General features: G+C 49.2%; 1 protein-coding gene across 1 annotated transcript in view; it reads right to left on the bottom strand.

The window, feature by feature from the left end:
• Positions 1–6,294: 6,294 nt before the first annotated feature.
• The window catches only part of Tob2 (transducer of ERBB2, 2), a 9,889-nt gene continuing 3,061 nt past the window's right edge, over positions 6,295–13,122 (bottom strand). Inside the window, exon 2 of the mRNA XM_005354482.3 lies at positions 6,295–9,853. Within this exon, the coding sequence (XP_005354539.1) occupies positions 8,732–9,769 (1,038 nt within the window). The 5' untranslated portion in view covers positions 9,770–9,853 and the 3' untranslated portion in view covers positions 6,295–8,731. The remainder of the gene's footprint in view (positions 9,854–13,122) is intronic.

Below are 13,122 nucleotides of genomic sequence, written 5' to 3'. Positions count from 1 at the left end.
TGTAGACCAGGCTGGTCTCGAACTCACAGAGATCCGCCTGCCTCTGCCTCCCGAGTGCTGGGATTAAAGGCAGGCATGTGCCACCAAGTGACACTGCCGGGTTCAGGACACCAGGAGCTCCAGCACCGCAGGTGGCAGCACCAAACTCTGCTTCTCTTGGTGAATGTTTGCTGAACAAGTGAAGGAATGCCTGTGACCTCCTGCCCCCGACAGCTCAGCTTTCCTGAGTTCTTGGCCCATTTGCCTGGGACTCTGTCCAACAATGTCCATAACGAGGGCAGGCATCTGGGGTCATCTGTTGTGTCCGGAGGAGCCCCTTAGCCCTTCTCTGATCTAGGCCCCACCTTTGAGAACCCTCTAGTAGGGTCCACTCAGCTGGCCTTGACTCTTTGGCCCCCGGGGGAGGCCACTAGAGAGCAAGAGCCACTCCTCCCTCTGCTGTCTGCTGTGTGCCCCTCATGTATAATAGGAGAGTGAAGAGCCAGACTGTGGCGTTTTCAACAATGAACATAAAGTCCCTGGCACACAGGAGCCTTTAATAAACAAATGTCATTGTTGTTCATGGAAGCAGTCACAATAGTGAAGCTTATTCCATTAAGTCCTTTCTTTGTGAGAGTCGCCAGCTCAAGGCCTGCCATGCACTCACACCTGAAGTAGCGGATGCTATTTTTTCAGCTCAAGAGCTGTATTTCCAGGCCAGATATGGCGGTGCACACCTTTCATCTCAGCACTCACGGGGCAGAGGCGGGCGAATCTCTGTGATGTTGCATAGTGATACCCTTTCTTGAAACTTAAAAGGAAAGAGCAGAGTTTTAGAGGGGTTGTAACTTAATCGAGTCACACAGCTAGTAAGGAAGTAAGGTAAGGGATCCAGGCCAGCATTTCGGGAGTTCTGCTCGAAAAGAATTGTGCCCAAATGATAGCAGTCAGTGATACGGGGAAACAGAGATATGAGCTAGAGAGGAACTGCTGAGGTCCCCACAGGGTGTCCGGCTCCTTCCTCCAAAGAGCTGGCCCTCTTCTTGGCCAACGTGGCAGGCCAGGTTGTAAGAACAAGCCCTTTGCTCAGGCTGGCTGCCCCCCACCCAGTCGGCCAACTGCCCATACCCTCTGCCAGCCACTGTTCCCTGTCAGTCAGCCAAACTGTGAAGCAGTCTAGGACATTGTGTCCAGAGAAAGGTCCCAGCAGGCTCCCTACCTCTGAGCCCCATGGTGCTGAACTGGCCCGCCTCTCTGGGCCTTGGGCCAACCTGGCCTTGTCCCCAGCCCTGACATGAACAGGAGGCCTGTGCGGCCCTCCCAGAGACTGAAGTTCAGCTAGCCTCCTGCCTACTCTGCTTCCAGTCTTTCCTAAGAGGGGTGCCCTGCTCATGCCCTGGAGGCCAACCCCTGGCCAGTCCCATGGAACATGCTCCCAGGGTGCCCCTCAGGACAAACCAGCTGGCTGCTGAGATGTCTGTTTTTCTGCCTTATGATTTTTCCTTTTTTTTTTTTTTTTTTTTTTTGCCTGTTTCAATATGCCAGTCAGTTGATTCAAGGTGAGAGGCCCTCTTAGACAGAGACCCAACTGTGTATGTGTGTGGCCCTGTGCCCTGTGAGATGGGCGTGGTCTTGTCCCTCCACCGAAAGATAAGAAAGTTGAACGCTGAGAGACCATCTTTATGAAAGCCACACAGCATAAACGGATCCCATAGTGTCGAGCAGGATGGCGGCTGAGGAGCATGGCCCTCAGGACAATTGTTATCCATACTTAAGTCTGTAACTTCATTATTGTTTGTTTGCCTGCTTTTTTGAGACACTATCCATCTCACGTAATCCAGACTGGCCTCAAACTCAGTATGTAGCCTAGGGGCCCTTGACCTGCTATCCTCTTGCTGTCCTGAGTCTGGGATTGTCGGAGTGTACAACCATGCCTGACTTTAACTGGACACATTTGGACACATACCCATGAATCCATCACCTCTCACAACCAAAGTAACAGAGCTGTGTGTTAGCCATCAAGGTTTCCTTGTCCCTTTTAATCTCCCTTTCATGGCTGCCCCTGCTCCATCCCCAGGGACCCACTAATCTGCTGCTTTTAGATTAGTTGACATTTTCTATAATTTTTTTCCCTAAATGGAACCAAACAGTATGCATTTTCCCCTCTTCAGTCTGGCTGACATTCTTGTTCTTATTTTGAGATTTACCATATCTGTCTCATGTCATCAGTGGTCTGATACTTTTTAACCACAGAATAATAGTTCCTAGCATGGATGTACCTACACAACCTGTTCAACCACACAAGAACAATAAGATGTTTCCGCTTTGGAGTTCTTTTTATTTCATTTATTTATCTTTTTGAGACAGGATCTTACTATGTAGCTCTGCTGTCCTGGAACTCATTCCGTAGACCAGGCTGGCCTCAAAGTCAGAGCTTCACCTGCCTCTGCCTCCAGAGTGCTGGGATGAAAGCTGTGGGCCACCACTGACCTGCTACAGCTTGCCTCTTTTATAACTGAACTTTTCTTTCACGTATTCAACTGACAAACCTTTCCAGAACCCTCCTTTATGATAGGCTCTGAGCTTGCTGAAGAGCACTGGCTGCTCCTCCAGAGGTCCTGAGTTCAATTCCCAGCAACCACACTGTGGCTCACAACCATCTGTACTGAGATCTGGCGCCCTCCTCTGGCCTGCAGGCATACATCGAGGCAGAATGTTGTATACATAATAAATAAATACATTTTTTTTTTAAAGAAAGTTAACGAGTGGTGATGGCACTGGGAAGCAGAGACATGTGCAACTCTGTGAGTTCGAGGACAACCTGGTCTATAGAGCTAGTTCCAGGACAGGTTCCAAAGGCTACAGAGAGACCTTGTTTCGGGGGAAAAAAAATTATCAAGCTGGGTAGTGGTGGCACATGCCTTTAATACCAGCACTTGGGAGGCAGAGGCAGGTGGATCTCTGTGAGTTTTATTCCAAGACAGCTAGGACTACATATACCCTGCCTCAAATAAATAAATAAATAAATAAATATTAAAGTAGTAGCCTTTTTTGTTTGTTTGTTTGTTTGTTTGTTTCACCCCAGACAAGGTCTCACTTTAGCTAGGCATAGTCAAGGATGACCTTAAACTCCACCTCCCAGGTACTGGGATTAGAGGCTTGCACCAGTTCCCCAAGTTTACCAGTGCTAGGGCTAGCACTCAGGGCTTCATGAACGCCAGGCAAGCACTCTACCCACTGAGTTACATCTCTGCATTTCTTTGTTTGTGTGTAGCCCGGCGGACCTCACTTCAAGAGACAGGAGTCTTGTCTGCAATTCATCCAGTACTTTGCTGCCTACAGAAGCATCAGCAGTTATCTGTCAAAGGCTCCATGGCCTTCTGCTTTCGATGGTGCTATGGCATGCTAGGTTAGGCAGGTGCTCTGCCACTGGTTGCTGTTCTGGCTCCATGTTGAAGGCTAAATATTATGCATGGAATAGAATGGATTAGGTCAGAGCAGAGCTAGAAGAACCCAGAGACCAGGCTACAGGCCAGATTTTCCTCCTTTTCAGCCTTCCCCAGCTCTATGGTAGCCCAGAAGTAGGTTGGTTAGGTCTTGTGTATGGTGGGTGTCTTACCAGTCCCATGTCCTGCCTTGGCACGTGCCCATCATTTCAGCCTTTCCACCCAGGAGTGACGTCACAGGCACCTCACTAGAGCAGGGAAAGGCACTGGCCAGGAACAGCTCAAGTGACCTACTGTTGCTTTTGTACAAATGGGAGGACTGTCAAGAGAATTTCAAGGTCACACAGTGAATTGGCAGCTTTCGGGACCTAGAACCTGCTTCTAATACCGGCAATGAAGTTCCCTAGATTCAAAGTCATATCACCCAGGGGCTTGGAGACTTTCTGGCTAGGACCTGACAAGACTTGGCCAGACTGATCAGGCTCATGACTGATCAGGAGGAGGGGTTGCAGCTCTCTTTGGTGGCTCCCTCACAGGGAGAAGGCAATGATAGAGGACACAGAATGTCATCCCTGTGGCCTAAGGACACTGACTCAGGCAGGCCATGACAAGGGAGCAGGGTTCACTGTGAGTCACCCCTATTTTTCTATCTGCCTCTCCAGGGAGAAACTCCCAGGAGGTTTCAGGGACATGTGAAAGACTCGTCCTATCCTGAGGCAAGAGGCTGGGCCCCAAGAGAAGAGGAAAGCTTAACACACTTCACCTCTTGCTGAGCCAAGCAGCCTCCCATCTAGGTAAAGGGCAGGGCAGAAGCTCTGAGAAGTTTCCTTTTCCACCCCAGCTTGGGTTTCTGCCTGTTTGCTGATGCAGGGAGGTGGAACTGGACTGGGCTGGCCAGAGCACCTGAAGATGGACAATAAAGCCATGACGAAACTGATACTTGCCTTGTTTGATCCAGACCAGCCAGTGTGCTCAGCATTTTCCCACCCATTATTTCATTTCATCTTCAGAGGAGGTGCAATGAGTAGCCCCATCTTTGGGAGGAGGGAGTGAGGCACAGAAGCCGTCTCCCAGCTGGCGAGTGACAGGGTAGGACCAGAACCCGTGTGGAAGGGCAGGGTTTACTCTTCCTGACTGGCTCCTGGAGCCTTGCCTTTCTATTTTGGAGCTAACCTGTTCTGTCTCCACTGCTCCCAGGAAGCCTCCTGTGTCGGTCGGTGTTCTCCCACAGCCTTGTGCTTATATGCCCCGACCCTGCTCCGCTACCTGTGGAGGACAGGACAGGATCTCGTGCACAATCGGGTCCTTTTGGGAAGGAAGGACCCTTTGAATCTACAAGAACGCTTATTTTTATTTATTTTTTATAAATAAGCTTGGTGGCAAGTGACCTTACCCTTTGAGTCATCTGTCCCTGGCCCCTAGATCCTGCAGATCTCTTCCCTCACACCTCTTCTGAGCCACTGAGCTGGCTGGGATTAAATGGCCGGCTGAATGTGTGAGGATGCTATGGGGGATTGGCTGGGGCAGATTATTCAAATCTGCCTTGAACTGGAAGGGTTTGTTGTTCCAGATTTTAGCCCCTGGGCTGGGCCTTGCCCACCCTTCCTGTCAAGCGCGTGTCAGGGAGTTGAGCAGCTCATGGTACCTGCTGAGTCAGGACCTGTGTTTACAGTAGTGTAAACATGAGTGGCTGAGGAGCCACCTCACCCCTGCCCTGGACCCCCTGTTGACAGGCAATCTGGACACGGGGCATAGAGATAGGCTGGTCTTCTGTCAGGATCTCCCTTTGCTACACAGGCTCTGTGGAAAGAAAATGACCAACAGAAAGATCCTGGTGTCAGGGCTGCTGAGACTTTTGTTTAGAAGTTGGATACTTGGCTTCAGAGTTTTTTCTTTTTGGTTTTTTGAGACAGGGCTTTTCTGTGTAGCCCTGGTTGTCTTGAACTTTGTAGACCAGGTTGGCCTTGAACTCAAGAGATTTGTCTGCCTCTGCTTCCTGAATGCTGGGTGCACCACCACCACCCAGCTGGCTTTGTTTCTCCTAGCTATGGTTCATGTTTGGGTGGGGAAGGCAGTATTGGCTTGGCTACAGAGTCAATACAGAACTTGCCCACCTTGCTCCAAGCTTTTCTTCCCTGGCACTCAATGCCACGGTTCTTCCTTCACAGGGCCTGACACTACCCACTCTGATGAACAGAGTCAGAACAGACTCAAAACCCTGGTTAACCACTTACTAATTTTGTGAATTTAGGGACGCCACCTAACTTGGAACCCATGTCTAGGCTCTAAATTGGACAGAATGTCTTTACCACTGGGCTGCCATGAGGATGAAATGACTCAATGACAACTTCACAGATCCCTGCCCAGGCCAGCACGTGTCCCAGGACAAGGATGCGGCTGCTTTTGAGTCCCTGGCTTATGAACACGACCTCACCTCTGAGGCAGCTCGGCCAGCACTCCAGCTGGGGGTGCGGCACTGAGAACCCAAGCAGTAGGCCAATTTGTTTAGAAAGGCCCGTACTAAAGACCAAGTGGCACAGGGAAGGGGAGAGTATAAACGTCAGATCCAAGCAGGGTAGGGGCCACCCTTATCTTCGCCCTCCAAGGTGGCTGGCTCCTAAGAAATCCTCCCAGCCCTGGCTGTATGGCACTCAAGGCTGACGAACAAGGGGAGGCAGGGTGGGGTGGCGGTTTGCAGTGTGGAAAGGACTGTGGTAGTGGGCACACCACAGGGACATGAGGTCAACTGTGTCTACCAGAGGTGAGTCATTGTGATGGTGACTAACAGTCTCCTGGGGCCCACAGCAGTGGCCACCTCTCCATTCCAAAGGGACCCCAGAAACAAAACAAGCCAAAAGTAAGCAGGAGGCTATTATATATCATGCTTTTAATACAAACTTAAAAAAATCTGGAACAATATAAACTGTACAGATTTGATCAATCTTTGTTTTGAAACTAAATCTCTAAACACACCAATGTCTCATTCCAAAATATTGCACAACGTCTGAATACAAAATGTCTTGATTGCATTTTTCCTTCACTAGAAAAAAAAGATCATTGCCCTGCTCCCGGGTTCCTCTCTATGGCTTCCTCGATGCCTATTTCCACCCCGGGGGAGATGCTACAGCATCGAGAAAAAGACAGCATTCTGGAGAGACAGCTGACATTCTTAACAAGACAATCCACCTTCAGTTTTGCTCCTGGATGATAGGGATAGAGAGGATGGGAAAGGGGAGGAAAAAGGTTTCATGTTCCTGTTTTTTAAAGTTTGTTTTTCCTGAAAAAATATTGGTTTCTCTCCTCTTTTTAAGAAAAAATCTTGAAAAGAAAAAATTACGTTTCTTACATTAGAAATATACATATATTATATACCTCTCACATTTTACAAATGTAGCAAATTATTCAATACAAACAGACACCAAAAAATGTAAAAAATAAAAAAAAGTTTTTCTACGAAACCAGGTAAATTAGTGCAGAGTTTTATTTTTTTCTTAAAAAAAATAAAATTGAAGCAAAAATGCCTAGATTTGCGATGAGACACTGAACTGGGACCAAAAGCCCAGTCCAGGAGTCATGTTCCTGAACACTCATTTTTCTTCCTACTTCAAAGACACAAGGGGCTGGGCTCTGGTCTCCCCATGTGTGAAAAACAAGCTGGCTTGGGTGCAGGTGGTATCTGTGTGCACGTGGGAGGAAGGGCTGGAAATGGGGATAAGGCAACACCCAACTTGTCCCAGAGAAGTTATCCATCCAGGACTGTCACCTGTATGGGCGCTGAGGATGAAGGGACAGGAGGCCCAGAATGGGCTGGCTAGGAACAGATGGTGCTGGGCTGAGAACTCAGGGCCTTGCCCTGCAGGGGGAGGTAGAGCTAGTGCCCAATGCAAGGAGATGGGGTCGGCAGTGTCGGTCTGGGCTCAGCTCGCTGCCACAGCAGTTCACACGTGGAGTCCCTGGGGAGAGTGGAGTAGGAGGGGAACCAGGGGCTTCTCTTGCCTGCCCAGGAGACCGTATCTCACAGCATCAAGGTCAAGTAGTGCCAGGTGAGGGCAGACACAGGCTGGCAAGAGACAGGAACCAACAAGTTCTCAGACAGGTGCAAATGCATTTACACCTACAACCAAAAATCACAAAGTTTCAAATTCAAGGCTCAGTACTGCCCACCACAGGCTGTGACTAAATTCTCTCCCTGTCCCTACCCTGGGCTAAGGTCGCACAACAGTTGCTGAAGTCTAAGGACTCCTCTTAGGCATCAGGCTTGGGTATTCCTCCCACCCTGCTGAGAATTTCTTTTTTTTTTTGGTCAGAAACAAACAAAAGTGTAGATCCCTCTGCAGTCTGGAAAACGAGCTCCTTATGCAATGCTTTCCCTGGAGTTTTTTAGGCTTAACCACATCAGCCCACCATATACACTGCCCTACAACCTTACAAATGGACTACCACTCCACCCTGGGCCCATCCTCCAGCCTTGCACATAAATAAGTACTTGTTGCAACCCAGAATCACACCCAGAGAGGGAAGGTCCACGTGGCTTGGAATCCTCTAGAACACGACAGCAAGCCACACACACCCACAGGCATGAATGTACACACAAAAACACATACACTTACTCCTACCTCTATACTCTACCCCAACTTCCTCGGGAAAGGCTGCACCAGAGAGAGGGGCTACATATATCTTGTCCAGGCCAAGAAGGGGTGAGGGATGGGGCCACAGGACAGAGAAGGATTCCAACTAGAAAAAGTGCTAACCTCCCTATAGTCACAGAATTTAGCTTTAGGGGGAGGGTGTGAAGTGGTCAGTCAGCAGCTCCTGTGGCCCAGCCTGAGGGAGAGTTGAGCCTAGGGCCAGACATATTTGGTGGCAGGGCCTGAGAAGATAGTGTAGAGGCCATAGACACGGGGCCAGCCTCTCCCTGCTCCAGGGTATGTCTGGTTCCAGCTGCTGCTCTTCCTTCCCTGTGAGCTCGCACACACCAATCCCAAAGGAGCACGAAGGAGGGAGTGGGGAGCAGCAGTTCACATCTGGACCATTCTTAGCGTAGGAAACCACTAATTAAAGATGTCATATAGAAAACTACATGTAACAAAAAAAAATTACAAAACTCAAACCAAATGAAATTAGAGGCAGGCAGGAAAACAGCCAGGGGCTGAGTGAGACCCAACTTTGTGCTTTGGGAGCCCCCTCCTACTCTGTGCCTGGGCCGATCTTTCTCCTAATTGTGAGAATGAATAGATTGGAATCTTTCTGTACAGTTCTCTTTTTTGTGGTCGTGGGTGCTCCTGGCCTGGCAGACAGGAAGATGGTCAGTTGGCCAGCACGACAGGCTGGAAGGGCTGGCTGGGGTACTGCATGGTGTTCAGGTTGTAGCTGAGGCCTTCCACGAAGGGTGTTTTCTCCAGGAAGAGGCTGTTAGTGCCACCTCCGAACACCTGGGACACATCAAAGCTGCTGTGGTTGCAGGTGGTAGCTCCACTACTCCCGAAGGGGACTGACGTGCTGTTGCCTTGGCCATCCACCCCATCAAAGAAGAGGCTGGATGAGCCGCTGCCGTTGTACACAAACTCCTTGGCATTGGGTGAGAGCTGGGACTGAGAGGCCGGACTGGCTGTCATGAGGTTCAGTGAATGCAGAGACAAAGAGAGGCTCTTGTGCTTCAGCAGGTTATTTGTGGGCGAGCGGGCCATGCGAGGCTGCTGCTGTGGTGGCTGCTGGCCACTTGCCCCACTGCCAGCCACACTTACACCATTCGATGCTCCACCACCCTTCTTCATCTTTGTGGAGCCAAATTTGGTGGCAGCAAAGGAGGCAGTAGTGAAGGTGATAGGCTGGGCAGACCGGGGAATAAAGGTGGGGCTGGGTGACTGGCCAAAGGATGGCGATGGAGAGTTGGACAGGGAGCTGTCCTGGCTGCCGATGGGCACAAACACCTGGGCATCAGGGTTGAAGCTGCTTTTGATCTCCTTGTCCAGCTCTGGGGCACCACCACCCTCACTGTCATCCAGGTACAAGACTTTCACAGTTCCCTTCTCTCCAATCTGGTAGGATACCTCGAAAGGGTCAATCCAGACACTCAGCTCTTCGGGCACGTTGGCACGCACATCCTCCACTGCTAGACCACTCCGCTTGGCAGCCAGCTCCACCACAGGGTCTACCATCTCCCCAATGTGGACACAGCGGAAGCCAGAACCCTTCAATGGCTTCTCAGGGTACCAGTGGCCTTCATACTTCTTTTTCAAGAGCCGTTCCAGCTCCTCCCCAAACAGGTCTGCCCGGCGCCGTGGCAGCTTGTTGTATAAATAGGAGATGATGAAGTTTAGGGCCACTTTGATCTCCAACTGCATGATCCTCTCTTGGGCAGAGAATCAGCACAGGACACGTGCACAGGCCAAGAGCAGCAGCGGGAGCAGAAGATGATCCAGAGGGTTCTGGGAGGAGAGAGAAGGAGAGGATCATGGTGAATACATATGCAGAAAGGCACCCAGCACACACTACCCAAGCTGTGACAGTGTGGTAACCAATGACAAAGCACAGGCGGAAGAACACCAGCTTTTGATTACACACATCTGGTGTTACACTCCTTTCTTTCTGAATCTATATAGTTCTGGCTGGCTTACAACTCACCTGTGATAGACCAGGCTAGCCTTGAACTGCTTCTGTTTCCCAAGTGCTGGGATTACAGGCACGCATGATTACTCCTGGCTTTGACAAATCCTATTTCTCTAAACCTCAGTTTCCTCATCAGTAACCTGAGGTCCAAGGATAAAGCTCTCCCCTACACTAGGTACTTAGTAGGCACTTAAAATGGGAGTGCACTGTGCTTTCCTCCATTTTGAGAATTCAGGACGCTCTCAGAATGACATCAAATAACTAAGGAATAAAACCAGGCCCCCAGTCCAGGATCTAAGAAGGCTCTTGCTGTCTCTGCAGCATCTCCATCAAGTAGTGCCCCAAAACTGTCAAATGCTTGAAGGCATAAGTCAAAATTTTAGCTGCCCTCCTTAAACTGAATGCGATACAGGTCACTGAATATGAAGGGCACTGCCAACTTTTCACTGGGGCTCAGGCTTCAGTTGCATCTGTCTGTCACCCTGGACCCCATAGGTGTGTATCCTTTGGGTTCAGTCTGAGTTTACAAAAACAATTTAAAAACTTGGTAGTGAGACCAAAGTTTACATTTCCACTCAGCCTCAGTAATGGGGACAAAGCCACAATCCTCCAGAAAAAGGCAAAATCTGTCAAAAGAACAATCTGACATCTCACAAGGGAACTGTTGGATCAGGGGTGCCTAGGGAACGTTCAGGAAGCAGGGCCTTGGTGGCTGGCAGGGCATTAAGAGAAGCAGCAGTGTGGCCTGAGGGAATCTCCACAGTTTCTGGCAAGGTTGTGAGTGATGGCAGAGGGAGGAAATTTTCCATCACCCTACAGCTTCCAGCTGGGGACCCATCACCACTCAGCCTCCTGAGGACTGTCTGACCACCTGTCCTCGGCACCAGATCAGTTTATCAAGTGTTTGGAGAATCCCACGGAGGAGGCAGCCCAGGATAAACACTCGGATTGTTATTTTGGGACTCCTTCATAGCCAGATCCACTGAAGTCAAAAGCTTTATTCTCTATATCTGAGCAAGCCTCACGTTTCAGGAAGGCGACTCACCTTCTTAATCTCATTTTCCCCAAAAGGATGGCTTCTGGACTCCTGCTTGGGGAGAAGCTGAAGTGAAAAGACCCCCTCTGATGGCTGGCCCCCTCAGGAAAAGGCAGAGCATGTCTCTAGCTAGACCTTTGGGCAAAGCTATGGATGCTGAACACAGCAGAGGCAAGGCTGACCAATGACCCGCCAAGGGCATCTTCGGTCCTGTGTGGAACTTAGGGCTGGATTTTGATTAATGTTCTTCCTGGTTCTGGTCTAACTCTAGGTTTGAGAATCTTGAGTTTTCATATTAATTCTCAGGCCTGGGCCCAGGCTCTTATGGGGCATGCTGAGAACCAAATCTTCAGAAGACTTGTGGGGTGCTACACCAAGAAGGCACCCAGAGTCCATCTGCAGTTGCACCTAAGTACCCCATTTATAGTCACCCTCAGTACAGGACTGAGAAAAAGTAGGGAGCTGCTGCTCACAAGTCAGGGAACCCTGGTTTCTTCATATACTCATGACCAAGATAGTTAAGATAGGTGGGCTCTAGGGTCCTTTTCAGTTTAAAGAAAGACCAGTTAGAATAGGGGATGTTAGATCCCTTTAATCTCAGCATTTGGGAGACAGAGGCAGGCATATCTCTGAGTTTGAGGCCAGCCTGGTTTACAATGAGTTCCAGGACAGCCAGAGCTACATAGAAAGACACTGTCAAAAACAAACAAACAAACAAACAAACAAAAAAGAATAAATGGGGCCCCAGTTGATGAGGATTAGGGCCATTACCAGATGCGAAGTTCAAAGCTAGTTCCTGTACTGTGGGCTTCTCCCATACGGGAAAGCAGGCCAACTAAACTAAACCAAGAACTCCTATGTTCACGCAACTCCTGCCTTCTGAGTTGGTAGCCTCCGAAAGAAGGTTCCAGGGGCTGGAGGAATGACTCTGTAGTTAAGAGGACGCGCTGCTCTTCCAGAGGACCTGAGTTTGGCTCCTAGGGCTCATGCCAGATGGCTCACGACACTCTGTAACTCTAGCTCCAGGGAATCTGATGCCTCTGGTCCCTGAAGCTTCTGCATTTACACGCACATACCCACATGAAGATACACATATCTAAGTGTAATTGAAAATAGTAAGTTAATAAAAATGAGTGGAGGTCTGAAAAGACTATGGTGGTCTATATGAGGAGAAATCTGTGAAGAAAGAGGGCATCAGGTCTCAAGAAGATGCCTACAGTTGAAGTCATGCTTCCAGAGAATTTTTGGGAAAGTAAAACGGACTCAATGTCAGCATGACACTTGTCCTCAAGGCACTGTAGAGTCTCTTAGTTATCCTACCCAGAAGGGCTTCTACGCCTTTCCAGATGTTCTCAAATTTTGCTGTATAATGGCCTTCCAAGTATTAACCCCTGAACAGCCTCAAAATGGGAACGTTCTAAATGTAGGCCAAAGTCCCTGAGAAATAAGCCTCTTGCCCCAAAATACAACAGAGCCACTGTCATTGTCCTTGCCCAGAGAACCAGTACTTGGAGTGCAAGCAACTAGGCTACACACCCGTTCACACCTCGGTGGGGCTGCTGCACGAACAGGGAAGCACAACACACCCTCGGCCAGAGGGCGATGGTGTGGAACCTTACAGAAGGCCAGGTGACTAGACCCACAGTCTCTGCTCGACCAGCTCAGACTCTAATTTTGACTTCAAGAAGCTTATGGAGCAGAGGATTAAAGCCCTGGAACAATCTTGTCTTCAGCTAAAGACAGGAGTGACCATTTGGCTGAGTTTGTTTCTTAGGAAGCAATGGACAAGTTTTAGTGCTTATCTATAAAATATTTATGGAAGTAGGATGAGATTAGAAAGCTCAGAAATAACCACCCTTCAAAAAAGGAACCAGCAGATTTGTTGAGCAGCTGCAGAGGATTCAGACCTTTTTCAAAATACTAGGAAGGTAATTTTAAAAAAAATAAAATAAAAAAAGGAAATGTTGAGTAGCCTACCGTGGTGTCAGTCGGGAGGCAGAGGCGGATCTCTCTGTGAGTTGAAGGCCAGCCTACATAGCAAGTAATAGGCTA

Source organism: Microtus ochrogaster, chromosome 15, assembly GCF_000317375.1.
Source record: "Microtus ochrogaster isolate Prairie Vole_2 chromosome 15, MicOch1.0, whole genome shotgun sequence".
Taxonomy (NCBI): Eukaryota; Metazoa; Chordata; class Mammalia; order Rodentia; family Cricetidae; genus Microtus; species Microtus ochrogaster.
This window is presented reverse-complemented; position numbering and strand designations above follow the sequence as displayed.